Source organism: Vitis riparia, chromosome 7 (genome assembly GCF_004353265.1).
Source record: "Vitis riparia cultivar Riparia Gloire de Montpellier isolate 1030 chromosome 7, EGFV_Vit.rip_1.0, whole genome shotgun sequence".
Classification (NCBI taxonomy): Eukaryota; Viridiplantae; Streptophyta; class Magnoliopsida; order Vitales; family Vitaceae; genus Vitis; species Vitis riparia.
This window is the reverse complement of record NC_048437.1, coordinates 2,201,002-2,227,222: the sequence shown is the minus strand read 5'-3', so window position 1 is coordinate 2,227,222 and position 26,221 is coordinate 2,201,002. Positions and strand designations below refer to the sequence as shown.

Sequence of the window (26,221 nt, the reverse complement as noted above, 5' to 3'; positions counted from 1 at the left end):
TAACGGTCTCTTACACCTTTGGAGCACCATCCCCCCTCTTGAAGGTCATACTTACTAGAGATACTTTGCTTCCATAGGGACTCATTCTCATTAGCAAATCTCCACAACCACTTCCCAAGAAGGGTCTTGTTAAAAGTAGCTAGACTGCGAATGCCCAAACCTCCTTCATTTTTAGCGGCACAAATAGCCTTCCAACTCACCAAGTGAGGTTTATTCTCTAAGGCTCCACCGCCCCATAAGAAATCCCTTTGGATCTTTTCAAGTCTTGCACACACCCTCTTGGGGATCACAGAGAGAAAGGAAGTAGGTTGGGAGGCTAGAGAGGGTGTTTTTTAGCAAGGTAAGATGACCACCTTTGGAGAGGTATTGCCTTTTCCAGAGAGACAACCTTTTCCTGAATCTTTCTTCCACTGCATCCTACACCCTAGTGGATTTGTAAGGGGCTACAAGGGCCCAAGTAGGAGGTAGGTAAACTCCCTATCTTACATCCCAAGATCGACGCAAGAGTCTCCATAGGAATGCCTTCCCCCACTGGGATGGCCTCCGTTTTGCTCAGATTGACTTTTAATCCTGAGATCGCCTCAAACCACATGAAGGTCTAGCTAAGATATTGCAACTGATCTGCATTGGCGTCACAGAAAATTAAGGTGTCATCGGCAAACAAGAGATGGGACACGAACAACCCCTCTCTTCCTCTTCCTCCCACTCTGAAACCAGAAATAAAGCCCCCATTTCTTGCACAAGACAACAATTGGCTAAGAGCTTCCATGGCAAAAAGGAAAAGATAGGGGGATAGAGGGTCGCCCTGTCTTAATCCCCTAGAGCTACGAAAGAAGCCCAAGGGCTTCCATTGATGAGGATTGAGAAGGTAGGCGTAGAGCAACACCATTTCATCCAATTAATCCATCTATGCCCAAATCCCATCTTAGACATCACATCCATGAGAAAGTCCCAATTGACATGGTCAAAAGCCTTCTCAATGTCTATCTTGAGAAGGAGGCCCAGGATGTTGTCTTTCAATCTACAATCAAGGGCTTCGTTAGCAATAAGAACAGCGTCCAGAATCTGTCTCCCATGGACGAAAGCGTGCTGAGAATCAGAAATCACCTCCCCCATCACTGATTCAGTCTATTGGCAAGGACTTAGGCAAGCAATTTGTACACACTGCCTACCAAGTTGATTGGTCTGAAATCTCTTAGGTCTTCGGTTCCCTCCTTCTTAGGAATAAGCAAGAGGAACGTGGAGTTTAAGCTTCTTTGGAAGGTCCCATGAAGGTAGAACTCTCTAAAGAGACCCAAAATCTTTGGTTTAACAACGTCCTAACAAAACAACAAGAAGGCCATTGTGAAGCCGTCCGGGCCTGGGGCTTTGTCACCATAGAAACTGCTTAGGGCTGCAAAAATTTCTTCCTCAGAAAACATAACTTCTAGGCTGTTGACCAAGCCTTCTCCCAGCTCCTTGAAGTTAAGGCCATTGATACTAGGCTTCCAATGAATCTAAGAGGAGGGACAGGTAGGCTCTACAAACACCTTCTTTTATATCTTCCAAGGAAGAGAGATTCACCCCATTCACTTTAATTTTAGACAGGAAGTTCCTCCTTGCCCTATCATTGGTCATTTTGTGGAAATATTTGGTATTTTTATCGCATTCTCTTAACTAGATTTCTCTTGATTTTTGTCTCTAAGAAGTTTATTCCAGAAGAGCCCATTTCTTATAGTCCTCAAGAGCCAGATTTTTAGCCTCCACATCTCCAGGAGTAAGAGAGTTCTCATTCTCCTTGGCCTCCCACCGTTGCAGGCGGGAGAAGGCCTTTGCTCTATTGAAAGAAACATTGCCTACCACCTCCTTGTTCCAGTTTTTCAGGTCCTTCTTAAGTGCTTTGAGTTTCTCAGCGATGCAATGGCTGCTATAGACTTCGACAGAATAGCCATTCCACCAACTTCTTACGAGGTCTTTGAAACCATCTATTTTCAGCCACATATTTTCAAAATGGAAGGGGCTTTTGCCTGAAGAGAATCCACTAGCTTCTAGAACTATGGGGCTGTGATCAGAGACCAAGCGAGGGAGAGCAGATTGTGTGATGACAGAGAAGTGGTCCTCCCATTGGTCCGAGATCAGGAAACGGTCCAGTCTAGAGGCAACTTGAGAGTTCAAACCCCCTATCCAAGTGAAAGGACCTCCAGCCAGTGGGAAATCCCTCAGCCCCAGCTCCCCTATTAGCTCTGTAAATCTCCTCATATCAGTTGTGAGTCTAGGGGCATTTCTTATTTCCTCTGGAAATCTTACAACATTAAAGTCCCTTCCTATGCACCAAGGGTCTTCCTAGAGGCCATGGATGGCTCCAAGCTCCTCCCAAAATTCTTCCTTTTTCGCTACCTATCACTGGCCCGTACACTCTAGAGAAAATCTAAGAGAAGCCATCAGCGCAGTTTCTAAAATGAACAGAGATGGAGTACCCCCCACTTTCTACCTCCAAATTCTCCAAGACTGTGTTATCCCAGAAGAGAAGGAGGCCTCCTGCCGCACCCTTAGCGTCCACTGAAGCCCAATTAAGAAATCTTCCTATTCCCACATTTTTTAGCATTTGCAGAGAAACTTCTTTCACCTTCGTCTCCAAGAGGCAAACCAAATTTGGTTTTTGATTCCTCACCACTCCCTTAATTAGTTTTCTTTTTTCACTATCATTAAGCCCTCGGACATTCCAACAGAGAATTTTAATTCTCATTAATCAACTGGAATCAAATCCCAGGAGCTCTAACCGGATTTTTTGGATATCCTTGATGTCCCCCCATAACTAACAAAGCATTTCAATCTTTTTAACTCTCTTTCAAAGCGGGTGGTGCAAGATTTTTTCTTCTTCCTTCTCTTGCAGAGGGAATTACTTCCAGTCCTCAGCTTCAATTTCTCAAGCAAGGCTAGAATTTCGACTTCATGACCTTCGACATGCATTCCCAAGACTTTGCTAAAATGAAATAGTTTGGAGAGCTCTTCTTCTGACCATCCTTCTTCGCACGGGGGAGCAGTCGACAGGTCTCTTTGCTTCACCATGTCTTTTTCCGGATCAGAGTTCGGGGCTTCAGTCAGAATCACTGTCGACCCATTTCTGAGCATCGTGGACTAGAGGGTTCGACATTGCTTCCTCTTCCCTTGTCATCGATTTTTCAACAGACTAGAGCAAGGTCCCCTTCCCCTTTTAAGCCTCGAATCCCAGAAGGGAGTAGAAGAAGAGGATGATTCCCCTCTCGAGGAGATCGGGGGTAGAGAGAGCATACCTTGTGGACTGCGAGCTTCGATGGGGGGGTGGGGAAGCTCCTTCATAGGCGACGACGCTTCCAAAAGGGGTGACGCTTGCATCTAGGGGGTCTTGCGAGCTTTGACGGGGAGGGAAGGCTCAATCGCAGGCGTCGACGCATCCAAAAGGGGTGACGCTTCCATCTGGGGAGTCCCTGCAATGGTATGAGCCGGAACGGGGGTTCCTCTCCTCCGACACGACGAGCACTTAGGGCTTCCTTGTCCTAAATCTTTGGAAAGGGCTGGACCGAGGGGCTTAAGAGGAAACCCCAAAGTGGCTGAGACCTGGGCCTTCCCTAGCCTAGGCCCAAAGGAACTACCACAGGCCAGGCTTGAATGGGCCATGGCATCCAGACTCTGGCCCGTGTCCATATCACGGGCAAGGGAAAGGGAACGTTAGCCCGTTCCTACTTCGCGGGCATGGGAAAGGGTAGCAACTGCACCCGTCTTGTCCGAGGTAGGGGCACCACTCCCTAAGACTGGCGGGGGCAGCTTTTCAGGTTGCGGAAAGACTGTGGAAGAGGGTCAGGAGTCCAAGCTCCCCTTAGCGCGTGAAGGGGCCACCTCGTCTTCCCCAATCTTCCAAACACCAAACCCGTGGGAGGGGATCACAGTGGAAAAGCAGGGCTCTTCTTCCTACTAGAGTTGCAGAGCGAAACAAGAGGGACCGGCAACCACCTGCAGCGAACTTAGGTGTTGCCAACCTCTGGTTTCGACGAGGACTCTGGCCCACTTGAGGTTTCGACGTTTAGCTGTGTTTTCGTCCATAGCCACGAACCTCCCACAAGAGTCTCCAAACTTCTTGAAGAGACTTCTTCCCCAATGATGCAGAGGGAGACCTAAAATTCTGATCCACACGTGGCGCGTATCCCCTCTATCTCCCTCAAGGCATCCCACAGATGGGTTCCATTTTTCTGGGCAGAAGCTTCTTCCTCTGAAGCGTCTCGTCCCTGAATTATACACCCTCTCTGCTTCGTCCTCAAATTCAAACTCCAGAAGCAAGAGATTTTCTCTCATATTTGACAGCCAGAGGTTCCCTTCCAAGAACCAGGAGTTCTTCGCCCACGACCCGAAGGAAACGAGGTCTGGAAGGCGATTAGAGTCTCCCTCCCAAAAGCCCACAAGGCACCTGCCCAGCAGTTCCTCATTCCTATCTAGAGTTTCTTTCTCAATTTCTAGCCAGACGACATCGCAAGGCATGGGGCAATCCCGAAGAGAAGATGTGTCTTTGTCTACACTACTACTCGGCGAAGCTTGAGAAGGTAAGTGGTTTTCCAACAGAGCTCCTTTCCATTGAAGGGGAGAGACTCCCAAACTTCTCAGTTTATTAGCGAGAATTTTCCAGCCTCCAACAAGCCTTCTCCCTTAAGGAAAAGCCAAGGAAAATCTTTTGTTCTCCGCATCTCTTACAATGCAAAACAAGAATCTCCTTGCTCTATTATTTTGGAGTTTTAGACTGTATTCTCTATCTCCTTCCGACCATAGCTTCCTGAAAGGAGTTCTTTCCTTTAGCCCACAACATGACTCAACCCCTTCTAGCAGCAGAGATAAACCTTTCCCTCCAAATCTGACCCATGAAGAAAACTTAGGGCCTCTTTCATAGATCTTTCCACGCACTTTTCCTTTGTGTTCTTCTATGCTAATCTCAAAAGTCTTCAACTCAACACCAAACAGCACCTACCTCCAGGGGAAGTTACCGGCATTGTAGTAAAACCTTTTTAGACCATGATTCTTCAGCAATTGGCTTTTCGATTCATAACTTAAAGCAACCAAGAAACCACAAGACCATAATTAAAAGTAATCCGGGGGTGAGGATGACCAGCTTAAGGTTGGAAAACCACACGACCAAATCCTGCTACCACAATAACCATTATTCCCACCAATGCAACCCCCACAGCCATACCAGCAATGCTACAACCACTATTACTTAGAGGCAGAGCCTCCAAACAAAAACTGGAACTTAATATACTCTATCCTAATAGAGTTTTAACTGTTATATAGCACTATTTGACAAGGTTCATAGTATCATATAATAGCACAAATCGAGCTTAGTAGATGCACTTGTAACCAAGTGGAGCATTGAGATGATTTGATTGAATTTTTGGTGTGTTGACCAGTTAGTATGCCTCAAGCTGTTCTTAATTGTATAGAAACGTCCTAGAGGAAAAAAGTGATTAACCCCAGTTTTCAACCACAATGATCCAACATCATCTCAATGATCATCTATTGAATTAAGATATAGATCAACAAACAACCACAAGAAACCAAGTTTAGGTGGAAAACTGTGAACCTAATGACTACTACAAAATCCACAAAGAAAAAATGATAAGGACTACTACAAAATCCACAAAGAAAATATGAGAGAATTATCATATCCATGATCATCAATCCAACCCTTTGGCTTACTTAACCTGAACTTGTACTTGATTCCCAATACCCTTATAACCAACTCTTAGAGATCCTCATTGATGTCTCACCAAGGTGTGGCATGGATTACTTCCTTGAACTTGCTTCATGGTTGAATTCAAATGACAATGTCAAGAAGAATTGAGAGAATGGGTGTGGATTTTCAAATCAATAATGACTTGATGGAATCTTCTAGAAACCTTAGCTAAGATCTATTTATGATGCTCAAATTTCTTTCTAGCTCAAGCTTTCTTTGGAAGCTATGAAAGGTAGTTAGGAAATCTATACATACATTTGGCAAGGCGGTCTAATTAGATTACTTAAGGTAGTCATCTGGTGCCTTGAAAAAGACCTGAAACTGCGAAAGTACAGCACCACTCAGGTTGATTGATAGACCCTTGTAGTGATGTGCAATTTTACTGATTGCTTGCTTGTACCCAATTGATCAATACAGCTCCAAGGACTTTTCAGCTTTTCTGGAAATACCCCTGTGACCATCCAATATAAACTCAAGATTTTGTTTGAATTTCCATGCATAGAAAAACCCATGCTTCTCATAGGCTTACTCTTCTTACCTCCAAGTACGATATCATGATGAAACAATGAAGTTTTGACTCTTGATATATGAGTGCAAGATAAATTAAGATTAACATTCTAAGCCAGTTACCACTTTGGATTGGAAGTCTGCACAACTTTATGTACACATTGAATTGATGTCCTATTTTTTTTTTTCAGAAACGAAGAGAAATATATTAATAGAAGGAAAGATACATGAGAAGGAAAGAAAAAAGTAACAAAAGAAACCACAAGAAGGATGAGAGGTCCTTCCTACACAATCTGAACAACATAAAAACCCCCAACATTAGCTAAAAACAAAGAGAAACCCCCTAAACTCAAACTTTTGAAGCGCAAACCTCACTCCAGTTGAGTTGTAACACATTTAAAGGAACTCCTCTAAAAGCTGCAGAACAAGAAGCCCAAAGAGAGGAATAGAACAAAATCAAATCCCATAACGTCTCTTCTGATCTCCCCTTATCCTAAAAAATCCTATTGTTTCGCTCTTGCCACACTATCCAAACCAAAGTGAGGCAAGCAACTTGCCAAAGAGTCTTGCCTCTTAAGGAGTTCCCCAAGCCTTTAAAAGCAATAACCAACATGTCCACAAACCTCCTTGGAGGGACCCAGACCAGCCTAACTAGCTTGAACAACTTGTTCCAGAGTCCAATGGTAACAGGACAATGAAGAAAAAGGTAATCAATCGACTCCCCATTTCCTTTGCAAAGAATGCACCATTGAGGACAGAGGGACTTGAATTGATGTCCTATTGATTTACTAAGTTGTTGGGATTGTGTGTGTGAGAAAAGAAAGAGAGAGCTGAGGGGGAGGGGAGGGAGAGAGAGGAGGCATCATGCAAAGAAGGTTGGTTGAAATGTCAAAAACCTCATAAGGTGCTTTGCTATCCATCCACCCCCCTCCCCTTTACTTTCCGTTTCTTTTCTTTGTTTCATCCACAATGTCTCTACTCAAGAACATGTTTCTCTTAGAGGGAAGGGGTAATCTGGTCTGTTCATGCATGCTATTTATAGTAAATATATTTTTTTTGGATTTGAACTATTTATAGTAAATATATTGATGGTTGTACTTGCTTTTTACTGACAAAGGTTCATTTTTTTTTTCTTTGAGAATTGTAAAAACTCTATCATTGTGTCTTAATACTCTTTTAGCATGTAATGAATTGGTTGTGGTTTTCTGAAAAGTTAGAACTTTTTCTTTGAAATTGAAATTAAATAAAAGAGCTTTGATTATCTTTTGAATAGTTCTACCTGTTGGTTAAAAAAGAAGAAAAAAAAAAGAACGGAACTCATGATAATTAGGAGCATAAATGTTTGGGATGTGACTTTATAAAGCAAGAGGTAGAAATGAGATACAAGTATATCAAGAAGTGACCTTTCTTGATAGGGAAGCAAAAATATATTAACAACTCGTGGCAAAGAGGTGCACCAAAGTCCATAGTGCCTTTATAAAGGGCATTAAAAGGCAAAGAAAAAAGAGAGCAACAAAAGATAATTCCCTCTCCTTATTATCTAACCAATGTACAAATTCTATTATAAACATTGATATCCAAGCTATTAATGGCACGAGATCTTTATCTCAATATGGATCTCCCATCCTTGAGAAATGAGGAACATAACCAATATAGGGAACAAGGGAATACTGGACCATATCTGCTTTTGTGCCATGACAAGGACAAAACAATTTGTCATAAAACTTGTTTTGGTGCAATGGAGGAGAATGTTATCAATAGATTCTTCTTCCTCTTGCATAGATAGCATTTATTCACCAAGGTCAATCATCTCCTTTATAGCTGGTTCAAAGTCAAAATCAAAACCCAAGTTGACTTCCCAAGTGAAAACTACACTTTTGAAAAAAACTTAAGAATTCCAAATTACTCTTAGAGTGACCAACATTATCCTTTTAGACATTGGAAAGGAATAAAGGAGATTTAACTTAAAAGTTGTCATTCTTTGAATCCATATAGACCACTCTATGCTGCTTATCCTTATTCATAGATTTTTCTTTTAAACTTGAGAGAGACACGTCTACACTGCCCATCTCTTAATCATTCAATTGTATTATAAAGCAGAAACTCTCTTAGCTCTCTCAACTCATTGATCTCATAAATTTGTCACCCAAGCACCCAGTTCATTCCTTGAATCCATATAGACCACTTTATGCTCCTTATCCCTATTCATAGATTTTTCTTTCAAACTTGAGAGACTCTTCTACACTTTCCATCTCTTAATCATTCAATTGTATTATAAAGTAGGAACTCTATTAGCTCTCTCAACTCATTGGTCTCATTAATTTGTCACCCAAGCACCCTCTTATTATGTTATGAGTCTATGACATACAACAAGGGGAAACATACACCTTAAGGAGAATTATAACATCACCTATCATTCTAGAACTTCACTCTCCTTCCATTTGTTGCAACAAAAGAGGTTCTACTTTTGAGAATATTCCATTGTCTTTAATGGTCTTCCACAACCCTACCTTAAAACCATCACTCACTTCCTGAGAACACTAACCATCTCCTTCTTCCTCAAACTTCTCAACGATAATCTACTTCCGAAGAGACTCACTTTCTATAGCATAACTCTTAACTCCACTTGGCAAGAACTGTCTTATTGAGTGTAGCAAGATCTGTAATGCCAAGGCCCCATTTTCGCTTTTTGACGTAGGTGATTCACCATTTCACCAAGTGTAGGTTTTTCTCAAGAGCTCCCCCTCCTTAGAAGAAATCTCTTTGAATATTCTCAAGCCTTAAATTCACCTTCCTTGGTATGACGAGTGGGGAGAAAATAAATAGTGTGGAAGAATGTCATTATGAAAGATTATAATTGTATATTTTTGTAATTAAGGAGAGGATTAGGACAATCCCATAATCAAGGGGATTTGACAGAATTAGGTTAGGAAAGTTTCTATTTTTTGTGTTAGAAATATTTGTATAAATATGTAGGATGTACAAATTGAAATCAAGGAAGAAATTTATTCTCGTACCTTCAAATTCTTCTTAGATTCAACATGGTATCAGAGCCTTAGGCTCGTAAATTTGGGAATCAAGAAGAAGAATTTTTCAGCCTTCATTGCCGAGTTTGAAGATCAGAGTCAACCTTAAAAGCTTTTCTTTCATTTGAATCACATCATTGTTGCAAAACCCACACTAAAGCAGCCTCTTCACGTCGTTGCCCTCGCCTCTACTTCACCCCGTTGGCCTTACCTTTGCTTCACGCTGTCACCTTTGATGGCCATTGTTGGAAGTCATTTTCATCTTTGCTTCACACCACTGTTGCACCACACAAAGCTCATGTTGTGCCATTATTGCAAGAGAAATCACATCGTTGATAGATTGTGCGGCCTTCATCTTGTCTCAACCTCGCTTTGCCCTTGGATCTTCCTTGCCGTTAGCCTTCCCTTTACCTTAGGTTTCCACCCTCGCTTCATTGCAAACTTATCGAAAGAGAAATTGTGCTATTACTGCTGTTGCAAACGAAGATTTTTTTCCTACTATAGGCGTTCCTTGCACTGTAGATATTGTTGGAAACTAAGAGTGTCGGACCTTCGATGTACTTCTATGATCATCAAGAGTGCCAGACTGATGATGCCCTTGCTGCGGCCACCTTATTCCACATTGATTCTAGTGAGGAACTCTAACACGGTCTTGGAATCCTAACACAAGTAAGTTCTTTTAACTTAGAGCCCTTTTATATTTCCCTAAAAAAAGGGGGGGAAAAGGTGGGGGGTGGGAGGATGGGAAAATAGAAAAATGAGGAAGAAAAGAAAAAGGAGAAAAAAAAATTATGAGGTATAAAAAACCACCGCTTAATATGAAGGAATGACAACTAGTTACAATGAAGGGCAATGAAAGGATATTGGACATGCAGACTCGTCTTCTGTTCAACTAGTTTAAAAAAGATCCTTGAAGCCAGACGGATTTAATCGAGAGGAGATTGAAAAACTAAAAATTTTGTTGGGTAATCTTGAGAAACCTTCAAGTACCTACTCATTGACACTTTTAGATAAGTTTCCTATTCCCATTGGATTAAAAGCCTCAGATGAAATCTTTTCCAACTCGTGGGTTATAGATTCAAATGTGACAGATTACATAACTTATTCATCATACCAATTTAACAACTATAACCCTTCCCCAAGCAACAGGAAAATAGTCACAATCAATAGATCATTAACCATCGTCGCAGGCATAGGAGATATCCAAGTTAGTCCTACGCTCATACTTAGAAATGTGCTTCATTTTCCAAAGTTGTCCACTGATCTTTTCTTTACAAAAACTTACACAAGATTTGGGTTGCAATGTGATTTTTTACCCTACTCACTGTGTATTTCAAGACCAACATCTGGGGAAGATGATTGGATTTGTTAAGGAACTTGTGGAAGAATGTAATTAAGAAATATTATAGTTGTGTATTTTTGTAAATAAGAAGATAATTAGGGCAATCTCGTAATCAAGGGGATTTGATAGATTAGGTTAGGAAAGTTTCCATTTGTTGGTTTAGGAATATTTGTATAAATATGTGGAAATGTACAGATTGAATTTTAAGAAGAAGAAATTTATTCTTTAACTTCCAATTCTTCAGATTCTATAGAACGGAATGGGTTATACCACCTTGAGACACTAAACAAATCATCCATATTTTTTTTTAGCACCATCTTTTTAAAGAAAAAAATTTGGTTTCATTATCATAGGCTTGGATATCCGTTGTTTAGAACTCTTAGGATTTTGTTGCCTTCTCTATTTAGGAAATTAGACGTTGAGATCTTTTACTGTGAGGTACGTGAACTAGCCAAATAGAAGCGTTCAACTTTTTCAATTAGTAATAAAAGAAGTTCAGAGCCTTTTCATCTAATTCATAGTAATATTTGAGGTCCTTCCCTTGTCCCAAATATATTTGGGGCACGCTGGTTTGTGTCCTTTGTAGATGATTGTACTAAGGTCTCTTGGATCTTTTTACTTAATCACAAATTTAATGCAAGTTTTGTTCTCACAAATTTTCATAACATGATAAAAAACCAGTTTGGTGTCATTATCAAGAGGTTTTGGTCAGACAATGCCAAATATTATTTCAATTAAGTCTTAACTCCATACTTTCATCATGAAGGTATAATTCATGAGTTATTGTGTGTAAATGCCTCACAACAAAGTGAAGTTGCTAAGAGGAAAAATGATCATCTCTTTGATACAACACGAGCTCTTTTGTTCCAAAAACATGTGCCTAAATCTTCTTGGGGGAAGCCTTTCTAACACCATACATCTCATAAATTCATTACCTTCTAGAGTCTTAGGTTCAAAAGTCTCATAGAAATACTCTCATCATTTTATCCTAATTTGAGAACCACAAACCATATCATTCCTAGGATATTTGGGTGTGTTCTTTGGACATGTTCACACCCCAAATAAGGGGAAATTGGATCTAAGAGTAGTCACTGAATTTTTGTGGGATATTCGTTAACTCAAAAGGGGTATAAGTGTTACCATCCACCATCCATTTTTTTTTCCTTAGTTGATGTTACTTTTAATGAAAGTGAATCTTATTGTCACATTCCTTGCCTTCAACGGGAGAATTCGATCGAGGAAGACAAGGATCATGATTCCTATTTCATTGATCTTTATCTCATTGACCCTATCGACCCTCTTAAAGTGTCTGATTCGATATCTATAACTCTCATTGATTGTATTGATCCTCCTAAAAGCGTCCGATCTAGTATCTATACCTTCCTTTGAACTCGAGTCATCCATTGAGCCTGCTCCTGAGAATTGAATGACTAGAAAAGTGTACTCAAGGAAGAAAGTTGCAATTCCTCGGCTTATACAAGTTCAAGAATCTGAACCGACTTCTGGAAATGAGGTAACAATCTCTCATCCTCCCTTACAAACTGAGTTAGAACTTCAATTTGAAAACTCATAGACCAAAACCTCTCTATTGTCATTAGGAAGGGAATGAGGGAATGCACTAAACATCCTTTGTATCCACTTTCCCATGTTGTGTCATTCAAAAAGTTGTCTCCATCTCATAAAAGTTTTTTTTACAAGTTTGAGCAATATTCATATTCCTACAACTCTATTTGAGGCTTTATCTAATGAAAATTGGAGGCAAGCCATGAATATAGAAATGGAAGCCTTGAAGAAAAATGAAACTTGGGAGTTGGTAGATTTGTTTGTGGGAAAAAGATTAGTGGGATGTAAGTGGGTTTATATTGTTAAGTATAGAGCAGATGGGACATTAGAGAGGTACAAGACGAGATTGGTGGCTAAAGGATATGTTCAAACATATGACATGGATTATCTAAAGACATTTGCTACTGTTGCCAAGATGAACACATTCAGAGTTTTGTTATCATTGGCAACAAATTATAACCGGGATTTACAATAGTTCGATATCAAAAATGCATTTCTAAATGGAGATCTAGAAGAAGAGATTTATATGGAAGTCTTTCCTAGATTTGGAAGTGATCTAGCCACTAAAGAGGTGTGTAAATTGAAGAAAACTCTATATGGGTTGAAACAATCTCCAAGGGCATGGTTTGGAAGGTTGCTAAAGTGGTAAAAAACATGGGATATAGACAAAATCAGGGAGATTATACGTTGTTCATCAAACATCTAGATTGGGGGGGAGTTGCAACTCTTTTGATGTATGTGGATGACATCATTGTGATAGGAAATGATGAAAATGAGAGAAAGACTTCGAGACAATACTTGACCAAGGAGTTTGAGATTAAAAGCGTTAGGAAGGTTGAAATACTTCCTAGGAATCGAAGTTGCACATTTTAAGCGGAGAATCTTTATTTCTTAGCAACAATATGTAACAAACCTTCTAAAGGAAACAGGGAAGTTGGCGTATAAACCAACAAGCACACCAATAGATCCTAATCATAAGTTTGGAGAGGTTGAGGAAGATGTTGTGGTAGATAGATAGATGTATCAATGTTTGGTAGGAAGACTCATTTATCTCTCTTATACAAGACTAGATATAGCATATGTTGTGAGTGTGATTAACCAATTCATGCATAGTTCAAAAGAGGTTCATTTGTAAACTGCTAGTTGAGTGCTACAATACCTTAAGGGGTCTCTAGGAAAGGGAGTTGTATTTAAATGAAACTCGGGACTGATACTTGAAGCATGCATAGATGCAAATTATATTGGATCTATGGTTGATAGAAGATCAAATACTGGGTATTGCACCTTTCTTGGTGTGAATCTGGTAACATGGAGAAGTAAGAAACTGAGTTTGGTGGCAAGGTCCAATGTAGAAGCAGAGTTTCGAGCAATGGCCCAAGGAGTTTGTGAACTACTATGATTGAAGATTATTTTGGAAGATTTGAAGAATAAATGGGATAACCCAATGAGACTTTATTGCCATAATAAATTTGCAATCAGTATTGCACATAATCCAGTGTAACATGATCAAACGAAGCACATTGAGATAGACAAACATTTTATTAAGGAGAAACTAGATAGTGGGCTGATTTGTACTCCTTATGTATCTACTGACTGATAGCTTGCAGATATACTTACCAAAGGTTTAAGTGGTACAACGTTTCAAGTAAGTGTATCCAAGTTGGGAATGCAAAACATTTATTCACTAGTTTGAGGGGGAGTGTGGAAGAATGTAATTAGGAAAAATTATAGCTGTATTTTTTTTATAATTAAGGAGAAGATATAATCAAGGGGATTTGATAGAATTAGGTTAGAAAAGTTTCTATTTTTTATATTAGGAATATTTGTATAAATATGTGGGAAGATTATAGCTGTATATTTTTATAATTAAGGAGAAGATATAATCAAGGGAATTTGATAGAAGTAGGTTAGAAAAGTTTCTATTTTTTATATTAGGAATATTTGTATAAATATGTGGGATGTACAAATTGAAATCAAGGAAGAAATTTATTCTCTTACCTTCGAATTCTTCTTAGATTCTATAAATAGGTAAATGAGACAAAGAGCCTTTCATCAAAGTAAGCCTCCCAATTTTGAGTGATATTGCCTTTTCCAAATAACAAGTCTTTTTTATGAAATCTCTCTTCCACCACAGTTCAAACTATCAATGATATAAAGGGGGCACTTGAAGGGAGACCTAAGTGGTAGGAAGTTGCACCACCTTGCATCCAAGTGCAAAAACCAAACCTCTGTATTAGCTACCTTTCCTAACTAGAATTAACTCACTTCTCTTGATATTGATTTTTAGCCTAGAGATAGCTTTCATTGTCTTGAATGATTAATTGATGGAAATAAGGAATAACAAAAAAATGTGGTCTATAAACATCTAGATTTGACCAATTTTTTAATTATTTTGAATAGTTCATCGATTAGGATGGTAGATTGAAGAGAATTTTGCCCATAGGGTTAAAGTAAATGCCTAAGTGGATAACCACTTCTTGAGTGTTGTGCCAAGATATTCATAAAATGGTGTTGGGATGACTGAGGGGGTGATATTTACTAGATTGATGCTTGTTTTTGGTAAATAGAGTAAGGCTATGTTTTTGGTTCCTAGAAAGTATGAGGGAAACAAAATAGAGAGGACAAATATAAGGAAAAATTGTGAATAATTTTTCTCTTGTTTGGTTGTTCATGGAAAAGTTGAGGGAAAGAAAATTAAATCGTTGAGGAATGCACTTTACTCAAACTTTCCTCACCTTTTCTTTAAGGACAATATAGAGAAGAATCTTTTACTATTTTCTTTGCTTTTCCTTAATATTTTTTTTGTTATCTTCTTTCATGGTGTTCAAATATAAGAAAACTATTTCCCGAGTTTTTGCACTTTTCTTGGCACTTTACAACAACCAAACTAACTTAAATGTCTGTTGGTTTTCTATACCCTTCCACCCCTCGTAATTGGTTTCCTCCTTCTCAGTAGCTCTTTAGCTGTGGGTATATTTATCATTATTTCTTCTTTATTCAATTTCCATTAATCTTAGAGATCCAAACAACTATTTAAGGGAGTTCAATGTAGAATACTTGGCAGTCAAGTACCATGCAGTGATTTTAAAGTGTCTAATATTCAAGATAGGAAACTCTGGCTACAAAATGTAAAGATATATTTAAAGCTTTAAATTGTTTGGTACATCTTTTAGGAGACTTGCTTGTCTAATTTCTGGTGCTATATGAAGCTTGTGTATATCTCTATAACACATATTTATGGTGTAACATTCCATATATTGGGAAGCCTAATGTTGAATTAGATGTCTCTCTCATGCATGTCACACTCATTTTCAAGTCGATCTGAAAGCTGTGCCATCTGTATGGTACTCTAAATTAGGCGTCTGTTTAAAATTTCTATACTTGGTTTATGGATGGGGCCTAATGATATGCAGTCTAGCATGGATTAGTGGATTCCATAAAGATTTATTGAGGGTTGTAAGAAAAAAAATTTTGAAGTTATTTTATGCATATGCATGTGCGTGTGTGTTTATATGTGTATTTGCTTATGTTGGAATTAACTAATGGTCTATTTTTTAAATGTTCCTCCAGAGCAAGAGTGCTCAGATCGGCTGGCAAAGGCATTATCTGCAGAACAGGTATTCATACATGTTGGTTAAAGTATGCATTCAACAAAGTAGTTCTATTTTTGGTCAGATCTAAGTACTTTTATTTTCAAATGTAATCAGCATATGGATATATCTTAAACAGTTTTAGGCATCAAGATAAGCATTTAGTTGGTGCATCTCCTGGCATCTCAATGCTTAACTAGCGTGAATTATGACTATGATACTCCTTAAAACCTTCCTTTTGAGCCACATATTCTCAAACCTGAAAGGAGAAGGGCCTTTGCACCACCCCCCCTCCATGTAAAAGGACCCCTTAACAAGTGAAGATCTCTTAGTTGAAGCTCGTCTATGATATCTGAAAATCTTCTCATTGCTGCAGTCAGCCTCTGGTTGCCACCAGAACGCTCCTGAGGGAATCTAATAACATTGAAATCACCCCCAATACACTACAGGTCTTTCCATAGTCCCCTTATAGCCCCCAATTCCGCCCAAAAATCCTCTTTTAACATCTCTCTGTGTAAGGCCATACACCCTAATAAAAAATCAAACTAAACCATCATCACAATTCTTAAACCGGCAAGAAATTGAGTAAACCTCAACCTCCATACCCACTAACTCAAGAACTCTACTATCCCAGGACACTACAATCCCCCCAGATGCCCCCTTCCCATTGACCGCACCCCATTCAATGAATCTCCCTGTCCCTAGACTTCTCACCATTCTTAAGGACATATCTTGGATTTTGGTCTTCTGAATGCAAACCAAATCTACCTTATGTGTTTTGATGAAAGACTTCAACACCATTCTTTTGTTATTGTCATTGGCCTCTCTTACATTTTAAGATAAAATTCTTAACTTCACGAGTCCCTTGCAGAAATTGCCCCCCAAACATTAACCCTACCACTCTCTGAGTTCGTGCCCTTATAGCTCACCGACCATTCCAGTTTCTTCAGCTCTCTCTTAGACTGTGAAGATGCAAATGTGCCTTTCTTTCTATCACACTCATGCCCATTAAGACCCTTACGAGCCTTTATTTGCTTAGCATCACCATAATCTCCTCCTCATGGCCTTCAGTTGACATTCCCAAAAATCTACTAACGGTAGCTAACCTATCAAAAAACTCCCTCTTCTCCCATCCCTCAACCTCCTCACCTTCAAACCAGGGTTGTCTCTCCTCACTGTAAGTAATAACTTCCTCTACCACAATCTCCTTACCCTTAAAACCCATGCAATCCACTGAACTTCCATCAACCAATACCATCCGAGGGGATTTCCAGGCCATCCCGATGTTACCCTCAACCTCCACTAATTGCAAGCAGGAAGATGACCCCTCCGCCCTTGATCCCTTTTCAATCCCACCCACCAAAGAAGGAATAGAAGAAGAATAGCGCCCCCTCCCCCCAAAGGACTTACCTTGGAATCTATCACCTTCTTTCATCAAAGCTTTATCGATGGGCAAACGACCGACCAATGACGTTGGAAAACCCATACAACTTGAAAATGCCCCCAACTGCCCTTGTCGCACCATCCACCCCCACCAAAAGCCCTATAAAGCTTCAATTTCCCCAACTTAAGCAACTTAAGCTTTGATGGCCTATGGCCCAAATTTAAAGAGCCTTCACCGACCAGCCCACCTGCTAACACTAAAGGCTCATTGGGCAAATTTAAAGAACCTTCACCAATCGGCCCACTGGGCGGGGTTTCTGGAAACAACTTGCTCATAGGCACAAAACTCCCTTTAGTCAAATCTAAGCCACCACATCCCTTTGCCATCCTTTCTTCCAAGTCAATGATGCCCCCTGCCTCCTCTACAAAACCTTTTTCAGACACCATACCATCTATCCCACCTAAACAATCAGACAAAACTCCCTTTTCCTTCCATAGTCTCCTTTTCCCTACTCCCTCATCAGCACATGAACTACCTTCTCCCCTCTCCCCTGCCACACTCTCTGTGCAATAACACATTGGCTCCACATTGGAGATCCATGGAAGGATTTCCCACCAGAGTTGAACAACATACACTGATAGACCTTCCACCACTTGCAGGGTTCTTGGTTTTTCTCTCCCAATTGATTGCACCAGCACACTAGCCCACTGCAAATGTCGAAAACTAGCGGTGTCTTCATCCACTGCCACAAAGCCTCCACACACCCATCACCTATTTTTTTAAACATCTCCCTGCTCCAGAGATGAAGAGGGAGCCCCATCACCCTTACGTATACCTGTTTCGCTTGCTTCTTCCAACAACAGCCCATCTCCGGGCTCACCTCTGCAACATTAACACCGAGTCCTGAAACCTTCAAGCCCCCCTCGAGAGAACTCTCTCAGCATTAGAAACAGTCTCAAACTCAAACAACAAGAGGGCTCTTCCCAACTAGCAAATCTTCACTCCCTCTTGCAAAGGCCAACTGAATTGAATCTAACCCTTTAAAGAGCTTAAACCTGGACAAGAAGATGGTCCTTTTTCCCACCATCCAACCAGACAACGCTTCAACTAATCCTCTCTGTTGAACCTCTTCTGCCCCCACCTACAGCCATATTGCTTCACCAACTCTTCCAATAGACTAGTTAGTAGCCTTGGCGTATAAAACAGTTGCCACCTTCTTCAAGACATCCCCACTATCCACGACACTAGGAAATACTGACCCAAGAGTCAACCTTACCAAGCCAGAAAAGCCCACCCCCGAAGAATGAAGCTTCTCAGCAAGCACAGACCACCCCCTGGGTATCCCTCTTCCTTCAGGGAAGCACAAAGTAAATCTCTTCCCCTCCACTGATTTCACCATATAGAAAATGAATCTACCTGCCCTATTAGAACGACACTCCAGCTTGAACTCTTTACCATTTTCCACCCAAGACTTAGTGCACAACTTCCTTCCATCATCTCTGCAATAGGCTTCCACTCCAGCTAACAAATGCCCAAGGTTGGAATCCCCAAACTTTATCCAAGAAGAGAAGCATTTACTTCTTTCACAGATACTCCTACTAGCTTACCTCCCACCTCCTTGAAGCTAGATAGTGGATTAATCCGCTCTCCTTGTATTTTTTAAATTATGGCTTATATCTGCTGTTGCATAATGTTCATAGATCTATTTTATATGATATAACTTTGTTCTTTATTTGTCAGGGAAAGAATGAAAGTATGCAGGGTCAATTGGAGTTGTCCTCAAGGAGGCAAAAGTTACAAAAGACTAATACCTCAGACAAGACACATATTTTTGCTTCTCTTGTGAGCTCAGATACATTTAATGGCTTACAAAATTCTCCAGGTATGTGTTGCATTTTGTGTTGTAAGAGTGTTTTTCCTTTTGCTTAAAAGTTGGTGGTTACTTCTGCTTTTTTTTTCCCCCCCATCCTCTCCCCCCCCCCTGTTTTTTTCCCTTTTAATTTGGTAGTAAACTCTGAGCAATTCTTTTGAGTTCTTCCCCATGATAAAATATTTCAATTGGAGACTAGAGTATGGTTTAATTAGGTTGGGTTTCAAATGGAGTGGAAACTTGCTTGATGTATGGGATATGTGATCAAATTTGATATTCAATGGGATGACTGATGAGAGAGGCTTACCTTTCTGTTATATTAGTTTGAATCAGAGGCCTCTCACATGACTTCACAACACTCAGACCAGCTGAGCTACTACTTGATGGTTTGATCCAAACCGTCCTTAAAGTTGCATTCACAAAAACACTGTCATGTTTATCTTATGTTGATGGATTTGATGTATCCTTTCCATGGAAGCTTATAGAACATTTTACAAATCTTTTTTGCTAAGATATTATTGATTGAATATTTTGCTTCAACTCCAAAAACCTTATTAAACAATTATCTCACATCACTATATTTTGTGCTTAGGGTGGGGGATCTAAAAACCATTTTTGCCTCTGTTGTCCTCTTACTCTAGAGTTATTGTAAAGACTTTTCTCAACAGTAGGGATAGCCTAGGTAGCTCTTAGATGTGATTTGTTGTGACAGTCATATCTTTGTGAGGTTTTGGTAAGAGCCCCAAAGGCAAGGCCTTGTTGTGTGGGTGGGTTCGGGAGGGCCTCGTTGTGTTGATTGTGGGGGTTGGGGGGAGGACTTTGCTTTATTGGTGGGGTGGGGGAGGGCCTTGTGTCTGTTTGGTTAGAAAAGAACATGGGGATCTTTGAGGATAGGAAAAGATACCCTGAAGGCAAGGCCTTGTTGCTCGACTGGGGTTGGAGTAGTCTTGTGGATTGTTTGACTAGAAATGATATTAGGTTCATTAAGGATAGGAAGGAATCAATAACTGAATTGTGGAAGTATATATACTCTCTCATAACTCTTTGGTTGCTAGTTATCGAGGAGTTCTCCAGAATTTTCTTTTTTCTTTAACGTAATTTACAAGATTGGAGTTTGGTCTGCCTCATAGTTTAGGCAAGGGGTGCTTGAAATGGTTGTGTTTTGAAGCGTAATTTCAATGGTGTTCCTTGGGCAATTTGGAATAGATATGTATTAATTGGACTCATTCAAAGATAATAGTGTTGGGTTTCTCTGATCTTTAAAGAGATCCCTGATGTGGGCTAGTAGTTGAGGTGGGAATAGTTTCTATACTTGAGGGTCTTAATAAAAGAGTTGAATGTTACTGATTTACTAGTGGAAGAGGATTCAATGGAGTTTCTCTTGGGTAACTAATGGTTATAGAGGGTCTTGAGATATAACCATTGGATGTGTGGGATTGTGGACCTTGTAGAAGATTGGGTTGCTCTTTCTTATGGAAACCTATATTAGCTAATTAGGAAGTTGCCAAGCTAACTAAGCCAACAAAGGAATCCTTTGCCTTATCATTTTGTTTCATATGCCTTAAGTTTTGGTGCTTTGTTTTCTTAGGGATGGGAAATCAAAGGCTTCTTATTGTGGGGACAATGTTTTTCTCTTTTATATACTAATGCATATTTTCCCTTTTTAAAGGATATCACATCCTTCCTTTGTATGCACAACATGATATGAAGCAGGTTCTAATTAAAAAGGTTATTGATCTAAACTATTTTTATTTTATATTTCCTTTTTGGTTGCATGAGAACTTCACCACAAATGATTGAACAAGGCTTGCTCAAACAACCTCATATTATTCAAACAAACTTGGCTATAGGATAGTGATCAATTGATTTTTCGTCATTTCTTGTATCAAAACAAAATTTATAACCTAATTTAACTATGCTAAGGTAACTCCTACCCGATCGAAAAGGGTTTTTAGCAAAAGTTACCATAATATAGCGGTTTTAGGTGTTGTCCACTAGGATGATGAATGTGTTTAGCAATCAAGAAAGAAAGTGGGGTGAATTGAGATGATAACGATGATGAAAAAGTGAGATAGTGAAAAATTATAGATGAAAAGTTGAAAACAATCAAACTTTGAGAAAGAAATTAATAGAAAAAGAAACTCTTGTAGTTAGAATTTTCTAGAAAACAAACAATATGGTAAATAGGAGTTGAGATCTATTTTCATCAAGTTAGATTGAAAATCTAAATTCTCATCTGGAGCAATTTTTATTTTGATTCAAGTCTAGATTTAATTTCTCTTCAAATTAGGTGATTTAATCCAAAAGATCAATTTAAATTATATATTCAATTCATCTTAAATCATCTTCTAATGATTCACATAATACAACGATTCAATCTCATTAAATCTAGATTTAAGAATTTAATGAATCTACCTAGCTTGCATCGTAGTAGTCATTCAAGACAATTTAAAGAGAAAAATCTCTAAAATTCAATTAATCAATCAATTGGATCAAATTACCTTTCCAATTAAAACTTATTTCTCTAATTCACCATAGATCTTGCCTTTAGATCCTCCTTCCTCCAAGAAAAACGAGATTTAGCCACTCATGCTTAGAGATTTGGTCTTACAAGACCTGTTTGGCTAGTGAGAAAATGAGGGAAAATGAAAGAAAATAAAGAATTGTGTTGAGAGAAAGAGTTTCTAGAAAATTCCAAAATTCAAAGTGTAAAAAAGGTTGTTTTAATAAGAGTGTCCAAGTCCTATTTATAAGAAGATTACATAATTGGATACTTGGCATCATCTAAGAAGTCTTCCAAAATCTTCTAAATTCAAAGAAACCTAGAAATTTAACATTTTGCATGAAATTTGAACATTTTGCATGATTGCAACACTTTCACATGAGATATTCCCATTTCGCATGGTCATGCGAAATTCTAAGGTGAGTCGTAGTAGCATGTTTGAAACACTTTTGGACCATTTCGCATGGCTATGCGAAATCAATTCAAACATCCTCCTTAGCCTACAACACAGTTTTTCTCCTCTAGTCCAATTCGCACAGTCATGTGAAATTTTTGCATGATCATGCAAATTTGCAATATATGGTTTTTGAGCTCCTCTATCATTTCTTTCATTTTCTTCTTTTGACTCCAAGTTAGCTACCTCCAATCAGCCCAAATGCTGATCTAAACTAATTGCATTGCTTCTTCCTCATCATCCACATTATTCACCCTCTTCAATTTGATTCACCTCTTTTGTCACTCAATGCATCAAAATCACATCTTGAAATGACTCCAAACCTCACAAAAATCGTTAGTAACTCTTGTAAGGGTAACAACGTATTAATTGGGCATTTTAGGCATAATTACTACTTAAAAGATGTGAAATGCATGACAATTGTTGTCTATAATATGCTCTTTTTGAATTGTAATTAGTTAGTGATTGATGGAAGTATCCATGATAAGGTTGCATTTACAGAATATTAGTGTGTTTATCTCAAACACTGAAGATAGGCCAGGAGGTTTGGATTAAAGCCTATGTTTAAAGGGTATATCTCAGTAATTTTGTTGCCTATTCACTAATGCGAAGTTAAATCCTAGTGCCTAACTTTTAAAATTTAACCTAGCTTGAAGATGGATCCTATTAGCTCCCTGATTATAACCATAGTCAAATGCAACCATATTTTTGTGTAGTTTTTCAAGGAATTATTACATTGTGGTGAACTTTTATTCTTTATGGGTCAATATGATCTTATTTTTGTTTAAATCAAAATGTTTCTTGTTCATCTAAAACATCTTTTGCCTAGTTTTTAGGAGGAAGTTTAAGTTATGCTTACCAATATTATTGCTTGCGTTTTTCTGTTATTAGTTCCTGAATGCTATTAGTTCCTTTGCATACATGGCTTTGGGGCTTTAAGTTGTTTGGTACCTGTGTTAGTAGTTGACATTTTTATGGAAAATTTGAGAAGAAAATCTCATTCATTCTTGAATACAATGCACATCCGATTATTTACAAAAGGATAAGCCATAAGAGTGTTATAGAAAATTGAAACTACCTTAAATCAAATCCCTAAAAATTAGTAGACTAAATCTCTGTAAATCAAGGATTAAATCCCTATGAATCAGGGATTACATTATGTGGAAGTATGAAATCAGAAGGTCATAGTTGTATAGTAGTGTAATTGGAAAGTGAATTAGGATAATACTGTAATCAAAGGGATTTTGTGTAATTAGGTTAAAAAGGTTACTAATTTTTGGTGTTAGGAATATGTGTATATATATATATATATATATATATATATATATATATATATATATATGACTCTTTATACTGATTATAAGAGAATTAGAAAAAGGAATTCCATACCCTTTTATTCCTTCAAATATCTCTTTTACATGGTATTAGAGCTTTAGGCTCGTAAATTTGGGAAAAGAAAAAAAAAAGAAATTTTTTTTTTCAGCCTTCATTGTTGATCTTAGAGTTTCCTCTTGTCTAAGTTGAGCCATCACAACAAATCAGATTATGAATGCAACACCGAAGCCATCATTGTCGTCACGTCGTAGTAGATGCCTTTGCACCACTGACATCCTTGCAAACTCATCACGAAACATAGATCGCACCCTTAACTTCGCACTAGTGACCTTAGCAACAACTGTCATCGTCACATTATAGATCAGAGATTGCATCATTGCTCTTTGCTTTGCAGTCGCTCCTCACAAAATGTCTCATCTTCATGCCGTAGTCATCTCCACCTTGCATTACCATCATGTCATCTTCACCCTCGTAACGGTCACTACAGGTGCAAATCACGAAGTCATTGTAAAGCAGCCGAAGATTGATGTCGTTCTACATTGCCGATACAATTGGAGATTGGGACCTTTACTTGCTGTCCAGAAGAGTTATAACACAACTCAACGTGTTATTTAAACCCTTAGCTTCCTTTTTATATCTCTAAAAGAAAAAGTTTTAAAAAGTTTGTTTTTATTTCTAAAAAAGAAAAAAAAAATGTCTGAGATATCAGAAACTATCGTTGTCATTGCTCAATTTGAAGGAGTGATTATTAGTCACAACATAGGAGAATTGCAGAATATTCGAGCAACATACAAGTTTAATGGGAAGAATTATTTAAAATGGTTGTTGCTTGTTCATACCTTTCTGAAAGGAAAAGGGAAATTAAGTCATCTCCTAGGAATGGGACCAAGGAGAGTAGACTCTCGGTTTGATGCTTGGGATGAGCAAGACTCACTGATTATGGCACAGTTGTGGAATTCAATGACGCCTGAAATTAGTGACACATATGTTCTTGACAACTATTAAAGGCATCTAGGATGCAGTTCACTAAACATACTCAAAGGCACTAGATGTAGCACAAGTGTACGAAATTAAAGTCAAGATTGGAGCAATGAAATAGGGAAACAAAACAGTCATGGAGTATTACAATATGTTGAAAAACCTATGGCAAGAACTTGATCACTATCGATGCATTGAGACAAAATGTCCTAAGGATGTAGCAATCTTGAAAAATTATGTTAAAAAAGATCGAGTCTATGATTTCTTAGTTGGTCTCAATGCTGAGTTTGATCAAGTTCAAGTTTAAATACTTAGCAACGAGCTTTCAACTTTGAATGGGACTATCTCTATTATCCAAGCAGATGAAAGAAGGAGAAGTGTCATGCTTGAACCTCAGAATATGGAAGGCTTGACTATGGTTGCTAACAAAGGTAGTGATTAGAAGGCTAGCACCACTAATAACAAACGGAGTGATTGGTTAAGGGCTTCAAACCGTGATAATAGGGATAAGTTATGGTGCACTTACTGTTAGAAGCCTCGATATACATGGGAAAAATGTTGGAAACTTAATGGTAAGCCAACCACATCTAGTAAAGAGTGGGGTTACAATGGAGGGAAATAGAGGGATAATGGGCAAACGAGCTTGTCTTTTGTTTAGCCAGTTGAAGAAAAATCCTAGGAATAAGGTGGATTCAATCAAGAGGAGATTGAAAAATTAAGAGCTTTGTTGGAAACTCTTGTGAAACCTTCAAGTACCTGCTTATTGGCGCATTCAAGTAAGTTTCTTATTGGATTAAGAGTCTTGGATGAAACCTTTTTCAATTCATAGGCTATAGATTTAGTTGCCACATATCACATGACCCATTCATCACACGAATTTAAAAACTATTATTCAAGTAGTAGGAAAATAACCATAACACATGGATCATTAACCACTATCGCAAGTGTATGAGATGTTCAAATTAAACCTATACTCACACTCAGAAATGTGCTCAATGTTTCAAAGTTATCCAACAATCTTATTTCTATACAAAGGCTTACACAAGATTTGGGTTCCTTTGTGACCTTTTTCCCTACTTATGGTGTATTTTAGGACCAGGGCTTGGGGAAGATGATTGGACTTGCTAAGGAATGAAACGGGCTGTACTACCTTGAGACACCAAGCGAGGCATCCATATCTTTTCTTTTTGAGCACCACATTTTAAATAACAAAAAAAAATTTAGCTTCATCATTGTAAGCTTGGACATTCGTCATTTAGAACTCTTAAGATCTTGTTTCCTTCTCTATTTAGTAAATTAGATGTTGAGAGCTTCCATTATGATGTATGTGAACTTGCCAAACACAAATGTTCAACCTTCCCCATCAATAATAAAGAAGTTTAGAACCTTTTCCTCTAATTCATAGTGATATTTAGGGGCCTTCCTTTGTCCTTAATATATTTGGGGTGCATTGATTTGTGTCTTTCATCAATGATTATGTTAGGGTCTTTTGGATTTTCTTACTTAAACAGTGAGTTTTGTTCTTCCAAATTTTCATAGCATGATAAAAAAAAATCAGTTTGGTGTCACTATCAAGAGGTTTTGGTCCAATAATGTTAGAGATTATTTCAATCAAGTCCTAACTTTATACTTTCAACATGAGGGAATAATTCATGGGTCATTATGTGTTAACACTCCTCAACAAAATGGAGTTGCTGAGAGAAAAAATGGCCACCTCCTAGATACAACACAAGCTTTTTTGTTCCGAAAACATGTGCCTAAATCTTATTAAGGAGAAGTTGTCCTCATCGTCACATATCTCATAAATTGATTACCTTCTAGAGTCTTAGGTTTCAATCCTCATCGCCACATATCTCATAAATCGATTACCTTCCAGAGTCCTAGGTTTCAAAAGTCCTATGGAAATACTCTCATCATTCTATCCTAATGTGAGAA

General features: G+C 38.6%; 1 protein-coding gene across 12 annotated transcripts in view; it reads left to right on the top strand.

The window, feature by feature from the left end:
• Positions 1-26,221, top strand: part of LOC117918379 — a 50,703-nt gene that overhangs the window by 7,673 nt on the left and 16,809 nt on the right. For all 12 annotated transcript variants that reach the window (XM_034834987.1, XM_034834986.1, XM_034834991.1 and 9 more), the window contains 2 exons: positions 15,743-15,789; positions 18,887-19,028. In XM_034834987.1, the coding sequence (XP_034690878.1) occupies positions 15,743-15,789; positions 18,887-19,028 (189 nt within the window). The remainder of the gene's footprint in view (positions 1-15,742; positions 15,790-18,886; positions 19,029-26,221) is intronic.